The sequence below is a fragment of the Rutilus rutilus genome, assembly GCF_951802725.1.
Source record: "Rutilus rutilus genome assembly, chromosome: 2".
NCBI lineage: Eukaryota > Metazoa > Chordata > Actinopteri > Cypriniformes > Leuciscidae > Rutilus > Rutilus rutilus.
The window spans coordinates 51,117,521-51,132,313 of record NC_140210.1 but is presented as its reverse complement, the minus strand read 5'-3'; the positions used below and the strand labels follow the sequence as shown (position 1 = coordinate 51,132,313).

Sequence of the window (14,793 nt, the reverse complement as noted above, 5' to 3'; positions counted from 1 at the left end):
AATATCAGACAGAGAGAAATCAGGAAATTAGTTTCATGTTTTCCCTACTCCTAACAATCATAATATTATCTTCTTTGCATTATATTTAATGTCAAAGTCTGAGCCACATTGTGAGCAAACCCTCAGTAACTGAAGAAGGACGGCACTATATGGACAAAACAAGTAGTGATTTACAGGTGAGGCTCATTGAGGTTGATGTCATCTTGTTCTTCAACAAGATGGCGCCGGGGATGGCTGCCTCGGTGTGGAGCCCTCCAGTCATTGTGTTGTTTTTGTTCGTTTGTTCTGCGTTTAGTCATTCTTTTCCTATCAGTTTCACCAAAGACGAACTTCTGGACATTAGGAAACACACACCAGACAAGTTTTTTACAGATTTTGATTACTCAGACGTTTTACTGGACATTCTTGTTGGAGGTGCAGCGGTGTTGTTAAAACGCGCGGTCAGACGCAAACGCGGGAAGCGCGCCGGCGCGCTGGTTAAACTCCGCGAGCGCGGCCTCCGCACTGCACTACCCAGTATTCATCTTGCGAATCTCCGATCTCTTCCTAACAAAATGGACAAACTTCTTCTCCTCACCCGCACTAACAAGGATTTTTTAAACACCGCTGCTCTGTGCTTCACTGAATCCTGGCTGAGTGAAGCCATACCGGACAACGCACTACATCTGCCGGGCTTCCAGCTGTTCCGAGCGGATCGCATCGCGGAACTAACGGGGAAAACGAGAGGTGGTGGATTGTGTTTCTAAATTAACGAAAGTTGGTGTTCAGATGTAACAACACTGAAGAAGATGTGCTCTCCTAATTTAGAGGCGCATTTCATAAACTGTAAACCTTTCTACTCGCCGCGGGAGTTTTCCTCATTCATTCTCGCGAATGTTTACATTCCTCCAGACGCGTGTGTGAGCGCGGCGCTACAACAGCTGGCTGAACATATAGCTGAAATGGAACAAAGGTACCCAGACTCTCTTTTAATCATTCTTGGGGATTTTAACAAAGCAAATCTCTCCCGTGAACTGCCAAAATACAGACAGCATGTTACATGTCCTACCAGAGACAGTAATATATTGGACCACTGTTACACCACGATAAAGAATGCGTATCACTCCGTCCCACGGGCAGCTTTGGGGCTCTCTGATCACTGTTTGGTTAATCTTATACCGACCTACAGGCAGAAACTGAAATCAGCTAAACCTGTATTAAGGACTGTAAAAAGATGGACCAACGAAGCAGAGCAGGATCTACAGGCCTGCTTCGATTGCACTGATTGGACTGTTTTTGAAGCTGCAGCCACCGATCTGGATGAGCTCACAGATACTATAACATCATATATCAGCTTCTGTGAGGATACATGCATTCCTACCAGGACATTCTTTTCATTCACTAATGATAAACCATGGTTTACTGGGAAACTCAAACAGCTTCGTCATGCCAAAGAGGATGCTTACAGAAGTGGGGATAAAATCTTGTATAACCCGGCCAGAAACAAACTGACAAAGGAGATCAGAGTTGCTAAAAGAAGCTACTCTGAAAAGCTGAAAAACCAGTTTTCATCCAACGACCCGGCATCAGTCTGGAGAGGCCTGAGGAACATCACCAACTACAAATCACCATCCCCCCCATCTGTGGAGAATCAACAACTGGCTGACACTCTCAATGCATTCTATTGCAGGTTTGAGAAGCCCAGACTCACACCTCAGACCCGCCCTGATGTGCACTTCACACATCCACCATCACCTCCTGCAACCCCTCTCCTCCCCCCTTCTGCCATCCAACCTGAGCTTAAGGTCTGTGTGGAGGACGTGAGCAGAGTCTTCAAAAAACAGAAGACTAGGAAAGCTTCAGGCCCAGACGGCATCTCATCTGCTTGTCTAAAAGCCTGTGCTGACCAACTGGCCCCAGTCTTCACGCAGATCTTCAACAGATCATTGGAGCAGTGTGAAGTTCCCTGCTGCTTCAAACGCTCCACTATCATTCCGGTTCCCAAAACAACTAAAATCACTGGACTTAATGACTACAGACCTGTCGCTCTCACGTCTGTGGTCATGAAGTCGTTTGAAAGACTGGTGTTGGCCTATCTGAAGGACATCACCGGACCCCTGATGGATCCCCTTCAGTTTGCTTACAGAGCAAACAGGTCTGTGGATGATGCAGTCAACATGGGACTGCACTATATCCTGCAACATCTTGACAGACCTGGGACTTATGCACGTGTAACCAGGTCTTAAAACGAAGTCTTGGCATAATAATCCCTTTCTTAAAGTTAGTCAAATCTTGAGATAAATGTTTTAAGTTAATTAATCAAAGTACATTTTCTATGTATTAAAAGAAAAAAACAGTTAAGTGATGACAACGAATAAATAAGTGTTTGTTTAAAAAGGTTGGAAAAAAACGCCATCTACAATAAGTGATCAAATGCATAAAAAGATAGAAAAAGAGCGATTTCCCCCTTGAAAAGCTGTTCACACTACAATTCCCATGCTCCTTTTTGTGAGGAGTTGACCAATCACTGAGCTCCAAAACTTCAGGCAATTTGAGCTCCGCCTTCACCGCCTGTTAGCTACTTCCTGACTGAAAGACTGCATGGCTGTTTTGTTTGCCTAGCTGAATCCCGAATCAATTACCATCCATAGGAGAAGCGCGATCGGCAGACGGCTGCCGCTGATCAGACAGCCAATTTAGAGAGACCCACTCATTGACCCATAGGTCAGGTTTTTTTTGCCAGATTCATTCCAGTGACGCACATGGATCGGAAGTCACGCCCGACTTGGAGTTGAAGCCTTCCGGTTGGATTGGGATTGGATGTTCACACCCTGAAACTCCGAAAGATTCCCAGCGTACGTTGGGTGGCGAGCCACAGACCCACGAGCATAAGTCTATGCGCAGTCTCACTTTCTCTCCTTCACGGATTGTGTGGTAGGATCCACGAGCACTGGCATACTGATACTGTCACGACACTGATTCAACCAAAAAAAAAAGGGCCCCAACGAGCAATAAGACTATTTTTGGAACTGGGTTTTATTTCTTTTGTTTTAAGGGAAACTTATGCCGGCTTTATTATTTTCTTATTTCTTCAGGTACATTCTCTGAACTAAATTGTTACACTGTTTGTTATTGTTCCTGTTGTTAAACAAAGAGTGATCACAATGACGCAAATTACTGTTTTCTGTCTTTATTGAGGTCAAACCACTGGCTCTTAAGGATTTAGCATCTTCTGTTACTGGTCCAAATACTGTTAAAGATAACTAATTACCTGTTACTCTGTTATTATATCGTAAAAAGGGTTACAGCTCTGGCGAGCCAGCCAGGAGCCAGTTGGTTTGAATATCAATATTGAACACGTGTCCAATATGGACTTTGTACAGAGGTGTGGTGTTAAAATCCCAAACGCAGTTATTGTTAGTGGGCTAACACAAGTAGGAGACCAAGATGAACAGGTTGTTGACTTCCTTAAAGAATATGGGTCTATCAAAAGAACCATTCTAGTTGATGAAGATGAATCAGAATTTTACCAAAACCTGATCGTTGAGTATACGCACGGCACAGCTCTAGAAACACTAAGTGGAATATTGCCATACAAATATGCCTTGCAAGATGACCCCTCTGTTGTTTACAACATCAGAGCTTTGAGCAGTGCGTACCAAACTGAAATCAGTGGTAATATTACCAAAACTTACCTGTCAGAACTTAAGGCCTTAGCCAAACTTAGCGGTGCTGAGTACGGACATGTGCTTAAAGGAGTGATATCCCAGATTAGTAAAGATATTGAAGCAATGAGCTCTGTATCAGAGGAAGTTCCTCTTGCCCATGCTGAAACCCCCACTGAGACCCAGCTGACCATTACCTCCACTGAACAGCACCCCCCTGTCTTATCCTCAGACACCGCTCACAGAAATGATGGCCTTCCTCCCCCTGGCACCATCCCAACCAACAGTGTGGGTACAGCCCCTTCACTTTCAGCAAATGACATGAATCCACCAGAAGTTCAAAAGGTTGTGGTTGAACACATTGTAAGGAGCGAAGCAATCAGCCCTCACTTTCAGCCCCAATTAAGGCTCCGCTCCTTCTCTGGAAAGACTCCCAGGCCCAATAACGAGACCGATTATGACACCTGGCGCTCCCATATTGAACTGCTGCTAAATGATCCTAACATACTTCCCCTTCAGATCACCAGAAAGATTGTAGAGAGCTTGCTTCCACCTGCAGCTGATGTGGTCAAAGGATTACGGCCCAATTCACCCCCTTTAACTTTCCTGCAGCTACTTGATTCGGCTTTTGGCGCGGTTGAGGATGGGGAAGAACTTTTTGCGCGTTTCTTAAACACGTTCCAGAACCCAGGGGAGAGTGCTTCCGCTTACCTTCATCGGCTGCAGGTCGCATTAAACCTTGTAGTAAAAAGGGGTGGGGTTGCACCAAGAGAAGTTGACAGACACCTTCTAAAGCAGTTCTGTAGAGGGTGTTGGGACAGTGCTCTGCTCTCTACTCTGCAACTTGAACAGGCGAGAAGTCACCCGCCTTCATTTGCAGAGCTCCTGCTGATGTTGCGCACAGAGGAAGACAGGCAGCAAGCTAAAGCCAGCCGCATGAGGAAACATATAGGTGCCGCAAAACGAGTCCAAGTTCAGTCTCAGAGTGTATGTGCATGCGCAGACCCAAAGGAGAAACCACAGGTATGTCCCAGTGCCATTGAAGACCTTGTGAAGCAGGTTGCCACCCTGCAGAGCCAGCTGACCTCTTTCATGGCAGAGAAAAAGAAAGATAGAAAAGGAACCGCACAGAAACCCCAGAGCCGAACACCAGACAAAACAAATGCAAACATGCAAACCCAGATAAGAACAAAGCAGACGAACAAACCCCGGCCCTGGTACTGCTTTAAGTGTGGAGAAGATGGGCATATCTCCTCTACGTGTACCGAAGCTCCCAATCCTGCTTTGGTGGCTGAAAAACGAAAACAGTTGGAGAAGAGATTAAGTGAGTGGGAAATGAAGGCTAACCCCAGCTCACAGTTAAACGACTAACGGCTCCTGTGGTGGGACAGACAGGGGCTGAGACAAATCAATGTCCCTCGGCTTTAAACCTCATAGTCAACTCACAAGCATGCACCAGCATTGAACAATCAGACAGTAGCCCCCCATTCAAGTTTCCTAAAGGACTCATCGGTACGAAAAGTACAGCTTTTGTGAACATAAAAGATCAAGAAGTTACCTGCTTGCTCGACACGGGCTCACAAGTAACAACTATCCCACAGTCATTTTATGAACGACATCTCTCAGAACAGGAGATTAAGCCACTCCATGACCTCTTAGAGGTAGAAGGAGCAGCAGGACAGTCTGTCCCCTACTTGGGGTACATTGAACTAGCTGTAACCTTCCCGGAAGAGTTTGTTGGAGCACCAATTGAAGTAAACACACTTGCATTAGTGGTCCCAAATCTTAACACCATTACAGAGCCCCTTGTGCTTATAGGCACCAACACCCTGGATGTCCTTTACAACATCTGTTCCGAATCTGGGGTGAAACATCAGCCTATCCCACACGGCTATCGAGCAGTCCTTAAAGTACTTGAAGTTAGACACAACCAGACAACCCATCCTGAGCCCCAAGGTGTTGTGAAATTACTGGGGAAGAGCGCTCAAATTGTTCCAGCTGGCAAAACTGTCGTACTTGAGGGAGTTTCCCCTGTTAGTGGATTCCAGAATGAGAAATCTGTTCTGATCGAACACACAAACTTACCCTCCTTGCCGGGTGGCTTGCTTGTTAAGGCCAGCCTGGTTGATCTTCCCCTCCGGCAACCCTATAAGTTACCAGTCATAATTTGTAATGAGTCTGATCATGATGTTGTCATTCCCCCAAAGAGCACAATAGCCCAAATGCATACCTACCAGACCATCTTGTTAAAGCAGCACAATGCAGAGTCAGCTGAGCCATCTAAAAAGACGGCGGAAGCAGAGCCCTCCCAAAAGTCCACTCTGAGCTTTAATTTCGGTGAGTCCCCTATCCCGCCTGTGTGGAAAGAACGCATCACAGGGAAACTAAATAACATGCATGACGTGTTTGCAAAACATGATGCAGATTTCGGCCGAACAGACAAAGTGACACATCATATAAAACTCTCAGACGACACTCCTTTCAAACAGCGCGCACGACCAATCCACCCTCAGGATATTGAGGCCGTTCGAAACCACATCCAGGAGCTCCTCGATGCAGGAGTCATCAGAGATTCAGAGTCTCCATTTTCATCACCAATCGTGGTTGTGAGGAAGAAAAATGGCCAAGTCCGCCTGTGCATAGACTATAGACGGTTGAACCTCCAGACCATAAAGGATGCGTATTCTCTCCCAAAGCTAGAGGACACATTCTGTGCACTTAATGGCTCTCAGTGGTTTTCTGTCCTCGATTTAAAATCTGGTTTCTACCAGATAGAGGTTGAAGAGGCAGATAAGCCAAAAACAGCTTTCGTGTGCCCACTTGGCTTCTGGGAGTTTAATCGGATGCCTCAAGGAGTGACTAACGCACCTAGTACGTTCCAAAGGCTAATGGAGAAATGCATGGGAGACATGCACTTGAAAGAAGTACTAGTTTTTCTCGACGACCTAATCATATTCTCCAAGACCCTTGAAGAACACGAGGAGAGGTTAATGAAGGTGCTATCCCGTCTCAAAGAGTTTGGCCTCAAACTTTCCCCAGAAAAGTGTGCCTTCTTTCAGACATCAGTCCGATACCTTGGTCATGTGGTGTCTAGAAATGGAGTACAAACTGACCCAGAAAAGACTGCTGCTCTCAAGACTTGGCCCGTCCCTGAGAACCTGCGAGAATTAAGATCTTTCCTCGGGTTCGCTGGGTACTATAGGAGGTTTGTTAAAGGTTACTCCAATATTGTGAAGCCCCTCCATGAGCTAACCTCTGGCTACCCACCTTCCCAAAAGAGAGCTAAAGTGACAAAAAGATCAGAGTACAGAGACCCAAAAGAGCCCTTTGGGGAGCGATGGACCCCTGCTTGCCAACAAGCGTTTGAGACTGTAATCGAAAAACTTACCACCGCCCCTGTGCTAGGTTTTGCAGATCCTCAGAAACCTTATGTACTGCACACTGACGCCAGCACCACTGGACTTGGTGCAGTTTTGTACCAAGAACAGGAGGGCCAGTTGAGAGCGATTGGATATGCGAGCAGAGGGTTATCACGGAGTGAAAGTCGCTACCCGGCGCATAAATTGGAATTCTTAGCGTTGAAGTGGTCAGTCACCGAAAAGTTTGCAGATTATCTATATGGTAATCAGTTCACTGTTGTAACTGACAGTAATCCGCTAACTTACATATTGACCTCAGCTAAACTGGATGCGACGAGCTACAGATGGCTGGCAGCATTGTCCACATTCTCGTTCAAGCTTCTCTACCGACCTGGGAAACAGAACGGTGATGCTGATGGTCTGTCACGCAGGCCACACGGAGCCTTGGAGGATGACCCAAAGTCACAGAAAGAGAGGGAACGCATTTTCCAGTTCACCAAAGACCATCTCTCTGACCCAGATAATGCCAATGCTGTTAACGAGGAAGTCATACAAGCAATCTGTGAAAGACAACTTATTTACAGCACCCAGGTTGATGACAGTAACAGTGGAAACGTTGTTTTAGTCGAATGCCTTGCCGTCTCTGCAGATGCGGTGCCCCAATGCTATCAACAAGCAGACCAGTCTGGTGAACTTCCCGCCGTCCCTCACCTGTCTGAAGCAGAACTGGTGGATAGACAAAGGGCCGACCAGTGTATAAAACACGTCATTTCCCAAATTGAGACAGGTGACACACCACCCCCTACCTTGCGAAATGAACTTCCTGATCTCCCTTTCTTTTTAAGAGAGTTAAGCCGCCTCGAACTTGTGAATAATGTCTTATACAGACGACGCCAAGAAGGTCCCAAAACAACGTACCAGCTTGTCCTCCCAGCTGAGCTTCGTGGCGCAGTTTTGACTAGCCTTCATGACCATATGGGTCATATGGGAGTTGACCGCACATTGGACCTTATTCGGACCAGGTTCTATTGGCCAAGGATGGCTGTGGATGTGGAGAGAAAGGTGAGGACTTGTGGCAGGTGTGTGCGGAGGAAAGCACTTCCAGAGAGAGCTGCACCCCTAATAAATATCAAGACCACAAGACCCCTTGAACTTCTATGCATGGATTTCCTTTCCCTTGAACCTGACAGAAATGGAACTAAAGACATCCTTGTGATCACGGATCACTTTACGAAATTTGCAGTGGCCATTCCCACTCCCAACCAAAAGGCCCGTACAGTGGCAAAGTGTTTGTGGGAGAACTTCATGGTGCACTATGGAATGCCGGAAAAACTACACAGTGACCAGGGACCGGATTTTGAATCCCGCATGATAAAGGAACTCTGTCAAGTGGCCGGCATTCAAAAGGTGAGAACAACACCCTACCATCCCAGGGGCAACCCTGTGGAGAGGTTTAATCGCACCTTACTTAATATGCTCGGCACCCTTCAGAACCAAGAAAAGTCCCATTGGCGTGATTTTGTCAGACCCCTTGTCCACGCCTACAACTGTACTAAAAACGATGTGACGGGGTTCACACCTTATGAACTGATGTTCGGGCGCCAGCCCCGTCTACCAGTCGATTTGGCATTTGGACTACCGCTGCATGGCAAGCAACACACATCACACTCCGAATATGTGCAGAACCTTAAATCACGGCTTGAGGAGAGCTACAAGTTAGCCATGAGTAATGCTGCAAAGACCGCACACAAGAACAAAACACGGTTCGACAGACGAGTGATCGCTTCAGACTTGGAGCCTGGAGACCGAGTGCTAGTCCGGAACGTCCGCATCCGGGGGAAGCATAAGATCTCAGACAAGTGGGAGTCTACCGTCCACGTAGTAGTGAGCAGGGCAGGTACCCTACCTGTCTATACTGTCAAGCCCGAAGTCGGTGATGGTCCATTAAGAACCCTGCACAGGGACTTACTCCTCCCATGTGGATTCCTACCTATGGAGGGAAGCAGCAAGTCTGCCAAACAACCTGCAAAGCGCAGAATAGCAACTCGTGCAAATCCTGTTCTGGATGCTGACCCTTCAGAGGAAGAAGAGGATGAATCCATCCCAATCCATTGGTTCAGTGAGGTCTCAAATGTGTTCATCCCCGCAGTCCATGAAGGTCTAGCACAGCCCAAAGTATCCTTGTCTAATGAACGACATAGGCAGTATACTGTATCTCCAGGTCCCTGTTCTGTCGAGAGCCCAGTAAATGCCCATACCGTAGATTGCTCCCCTGAACTGTCTAGTCCATCGGGTATGTCTACCGATGCCCCAGTCAGTCCTCTGAGGTCTAGTAGACCTACCAACCATTGCAGTAATACAGAATACTTACTTACTGAAAACATCGCCCCAATCGACCGAGTACCTGAAAGAGACCCCATTAAAAGTAACCTGCCTGATACCCACTTACCTGAAGTGCATCCTGTGGAGAAAGAGACCATACTTGATGCTGTCAATGACATCTGTAATGAACAGCAGTCGGTGTCTTCTGACATGTCAGAGCGTGAGGAGGAAGTAGACAGGACAAAGACTGAGAAGTCTGTGGGAGGAGAGAAACCGGAAATGGATGGAACTGAATCCAGAGAGGAAGCAGAGAGAATGGCAGTCACAGATGCTCCTGTCAGGAGATCTGAAAGGGAACGTCAACCGTCAAGGCGACTGGATTATCCTGAACTCGGAAACCCATTGGTCACAGTTGTTAAATCGTTTCTCCATGGGTTGACCACTGTGTTGTCCGATGTTTTGAATGAAGATCAAGTAGTCTCTGCGCCTTTCCTCCCATACCCCCCTCAGATAAAGCACATTTGAGCTCTTCCATGTACAGGGACGTACATGAGTTCAGGAGGGGAGAGTGTAACCAGGTCTTAAAACGAAGTCTTGGCATAATAATCCCTTTCTTAAAGTTAGTCAAATCTTGAGATAAATGTTTTAAGTTAATTAATCAAAGTACATTTTCTATGTATTAAAAGAAAAAAACAGTTAAGTGATGACAACGAATAAATAAGTGTTTGTTTAAAAAGGTTGGAAAAAAACGCCATCTACAATAAGTGATCAAATGCATAAAAAGATAGAAAAAGAGCGATTTCCCCCTTGAAAAGCTGTTCACACTACAATTCCCATGCTCCTTTTTGTGAGGAGTTGACCAATCACTGAGCTCCAAAACTTCAGGCAATTTGAGCTCCGCCTTCACCGCCTGTTAGCTACTTCCTGACTGAAAGACTGCATGGCTGTTTTGTTTGCCTAGCTGAATCCCGAATCAATTACCATCCATAGGAGAAGCGCGATCGGCAGACGGCTGCCGCTGATCAGACAGCCAATTTAGAGAGACCCACTCATTGACCCATAGGTCAGGTTTTTTTTGCCAGATTCATTCCAGTGACGCACATGGATCGGAAGTCACGCCCGACTTGGAGTTGAAGCCTTCCGGTTGGATTGGGATTGGATGTTCACACCCTGAAACTCCGAAAGATTCCCAGCGTACGTTGGGTGGCGAGCCACAGACCCACGAGCATAAGTCTATGCGCAGTCTCACTTTCTCTCCTTCACGGATTGTGTGGTAGGATCCACGAGCACTGGCATACTGATACTGTCACGACACTGATTCAACCAAAAAAAAAAGGGCCCCAACGAGCAATAAGACTATTTTTGGAACTGGGTTTTATTTCTTTTGTTTTAAGGGAAACTTATGCCGGCTTTATTATTTTCTTATTTCTTCAGGTACATTCTCTGAACTAAATTGTTACACTGTTTGTTATTGTTCCTGTTGTTAAACAAAGAGTGATCACAATGACGCAAATTACTGTTTTCTGTCTTTATTGAGGTCAAACCACTGGCTCTTAAGGATTTAGCATCTTCTGTTACTGGTCCAAATACTGTTAAAGATAACTAATTACCTGTTACTCTGTTATTATATCGTAAAAAGGGTTACACACGGATCTTATTTGTGGACTTCAGTTCGGCCTTCAATACCATCATCCCTGATCTTCTCACAGCCAAACTGACTCAGCTCTCCATGCCATCCACAATCTGTCAGTGGATCTCCAGCTTCCTGACGGACCGGCAGCAGCTAGTGAGACTGGGGAAACTCACATCCAGGACCCTCACCATCAGCACTGGCGCCCCCCAAGGGTGCGTTCTCTCCCCACTGCTCTTCTCCCTGTACACTAATGACTGCACTTCTAAAGACCCCTCTGTCAAGCTCCTGAAATTTGCAGACGACACCACTGTCATCGGTCTCATCCAAAATGGTGACGAGTCTGCTTACAGACTGGGGGTTGAACAGCTGGCTGTCTGGTGCAGTTATAACAACCTTGAGCTGAACACGCTCAAAACAGTGGAGATGATCGTGGACTTCAGGAGAAACACCCCAGCACTCCCCCCTCTCACCATCATGAACAGCACTGTGGAAGCAGTGGAGTCATTCAGGTTCCTGGGCTCTACCATCTCCCAGGACCTGAAGTGGGCAAATCACATTGACTCCATTGTGAAAAAGGCCCAGCAGAGACTGTACTTCCTTCGCCAGCTGAAGAAGTTCAATCTGCCACAGGAGCTGCTGATCCAGTTCTACTCAGCCGTCATTGAGTCTGTCTTAAGCACTTCCATCACTGTCTGGTTTGGTTCAGCTACCAAATCGGACATCAGGAGACTACAACGGACAGTCCGGACTGCAGAGAGGATTATTGGTGCCCCCCTGCCAACCCTCCAGGACCTGTACTCTTCCAGAGTGAGGAAGAGAGCAGGTAAAATCATCACAGACTCCACTCACCCTGGACACCCCCTGTTTGAACTGTTACCGTCAGGACGGCGACACAGATCACTGGCCACAAGAACTTCCAGGCACAGGAACAGTTTCTTTCCACAGGCCATTTCCCTTCTGAACACTTAACATGCCCCCCAAAGCATATGCCTGTAAGTGCAATACTCCCACTGTCTAGTGCAATAAACTCAGGTGATATTTATATCTATATTATTCATACTACTCAAAATACTGTAAATATGTTTATAATCTGTAACATGCGCTAGACTCCCACTGTCTAGTGTAATATTCTCTAATTCAGGTGATATTTATATTATTCATACTACTCAAAATACTGTAAATATGTTCATAATCTGTAAATGTTTATTCAGACTAAACCCAACTGTGACCCTACTTTTTTACTTTTATACTATTTTTATTTATTTTTTATATATTTTCATTCTTAGAATTTTTATTACTATGTTCTTGTTGTATTTGTATGTGCACTGGAAGCTTCAGTACCAAGAAAAATTCCTTGTGGGTGCAAGCACACTTGGCAATAAAGCTCTTTCTGATTCTGATTCTGATTCAGACGCAGGAGATGTGAGGGATTGTTAGGGATGGACGATTTCAAACTTTTTTATTTTGATCAGATACTAATACTTATTCTTACAGTTTTAACAATGCCAATGTCAAAACCAGTTATTTCTTAAATTGGTATGTGATTTTCTAAATTATATATAAAAAAAAAAAAAGACTTAAAGGCATATCACACCAACAAACTCCAGCTAAATGTCAGGGGTGTTTTGGAGCAAACATGAAAAAAGAATTGAAAACAAATAAAAGTGATGCAGAAATCCATGTTTTGTCATTTACAATTTTAATATTGATATTTTTAATATCAATCATATTGAATCAATACCAAATAAGTAGCTTGTGAGAATCAATATATATATATATATTATATATCAATACTGCAGGATCTATGAGCCCTTAAGGTTTGTACAAGTATATATGAGATGATCACAAATACAACTTAAAAACTTAAAAACATTTAAAGGGAGAGTTACAGGAACACAAATTATTATTTTGTTATTAATTATATTGAGCACTTTGAGAGCAAAAAAAAAAAAAAAAATTTCCATTGTGAATGAATTCCATTATCAGAATAAAATGATCAATTATGATTTAAAAGCAGGAACATTTTGTAAAATGAGAAAGCATAGATTGTTTGCCACAACTGAACATCACTTTAGGTGTTCTGACTTAATTTTAACATATATTTAGACAATAACAATTCACCAGCTTTTAACTTTCATTTAATTCCACTTTTATAGTTTTATGGTGAATAAACTATACAGTAATTAAACTTTTGTGACTCATCACTGATGATCCCTGTCAATCATCCGTGGCTCCACCCACATAGCTCAGGATTGGTTCATTTGTGCTCCGCCTCTCACTGCAGAATCTTCCTGTTGATCTGAACAAACAATACGATGAAGAAAGACTGACTGAAGTTCATCAACAACATTATAAAACCTTTCACAAGATACATAAAACAATCACACTATACTGAAGAGAGTTGTATTGATTATATTGAGAAGAGCTGCAGGTTCTGACACTTACTGATGGATTCTCATGTTTAGAAAAGCTCTGAGGATCAAGAGTCTACAGGAGGTCTGCGATCAACGTTCTGTGTGAAAGAGCGAGAGATCGGTCATGTGATCATCTGTGATGGAGTATCTGACTTTGACGTCTCACTTACTGTGAGTGTGTCGTACAGGTCAGAGGTCGTGGACTTGAGCTCAAGAGCTGTACATGTGTCTTCATTTGGATCAGAGATCTACAGGAGAGACAGAAGGACACACACATTGTGAGTTCATGTTTTAAACGCAGACTGTAATGTTTAGAGGATCTTGATGGAAATCAGTTTTACTGGATCTAGAACTGAAGAATCGGGTGTTTGGTCACGAGACTCGTGTGTCTTATACTCTTAATATCTGTGTACGGCTCATAGCGGCTGTAGGAAACATCTCTGCATGCAGGAAAACACTGTGAATAACTGAGATCATCTCACCTCTTTCATAGCAGATATTCTGTTCATCCTTTTAGTAAGACTGTCAGAAGAAAGATGAATAAACAACACATTTAACGCCACAAATAACTGCAATTTCAGGATTCAAACAGAGATGGCGACAAAGAGGCAAAGCTTACACACTACCGCTTTAAATGTAACACTTAACCTAAATGTAATACAGTAATTCTTCATACATAAAGAATTCGATTTTTTTTTAAATGAACTTCTTACCAAATGTACATCACAAAAGCACCTGATGCTCCACCGAGTAAAACACCGACACCAGCAGCAACACCGACAGTTACAGACGAGAAACATCTGACTGCTGAAATACAGACAAAACACACCAATGTTTAACAGGTCTAGATCAGACAAAATATACTAACAGATCACTGAAACCTTTTATGTGATGGGAATAGATCTAAATACTTAAAAAAAACTTCTCACGATTTGTTAATCTCGATAGCTGTAATAGTAAAAACGTATAATAGCTGTAATAGTAAATGTTTTTAAGAAAGTTTCACATGTAATGCTAAATATTTCATATGCAAGCATGTCAGCCAATCACAGCAGTGGGCGTTTACACTGAAGTCTCACACAGACACGCCCCTTGAAACAGAGCGTTCAAATCAGAGGCTAAAATCAGGCTAGGAAATATGCCTTTTATTTCTAAATTATAACAACTTTTGATCTAAAAAACATACTAACATTATCTTCAACTCATTCATGTGTGCTGTTGTTAACTAACACTTATCTGCAAGAGGATTGAGTTAAATCGATGTTTTGTTAACTCATTTAAATTAATTACATTTTTTAGAAAAATATTTTTTTTAGTGGACTTGAAATAAGATCACAGTATAAATATGAAATGGCAATTGATCAATTTAAGATAGAATCAGTTAAATCAGTTTACAACATCATGACATCTTGACGTCAAAT

The 14,793-nt window shown here is 44.0% G+C and overlaps 1 protein-coding gene across 2 annotated transcripts in view; it reads right to left on the bottom strand.

Moving 5' to 3' along the window:
• Positions 1 to 13,206: 13,206 nt before the first annotated feature.
• The window catches only part of LOC311283668 (B-cell receptor CD22-like), a 31,691-nt gene continuing 30,104 nt past the window's right edge, over positions 13,207 to 14,793 (bottom strand). For both annotated transcript variants that reach the window (XM_084398223.1, XM_084398224.1), the window contains 5 exons: positions 14,086 to 14,179; positions 13,855 to 13,894; positions 13,543 to 13,620; positions 13,404 to 13,470; positions 13,207 to 13,257 (listed from right to left, as the gene is read on the bottom strand). In XM_084398223.1, coding sequence (XP_084254349.1) covers positions 13,438 to 13,470; positions 13,543 to 13,620; positions 13,855 to 13,894; positions 14,086 to 14,179 — 245 coding nt within the window. In that variant the 3' untranslated portion in view covers positions 13,207 to 13,257; positions 13,404 to 13,437. The remainder of the gene's footprint in view (positions 13,258 to 13,403; positions 13,471 to 13,542; positions 13,621 to 13,854; positions 13,895 to 14,085; positions 14,180 to 14,793) is intronic.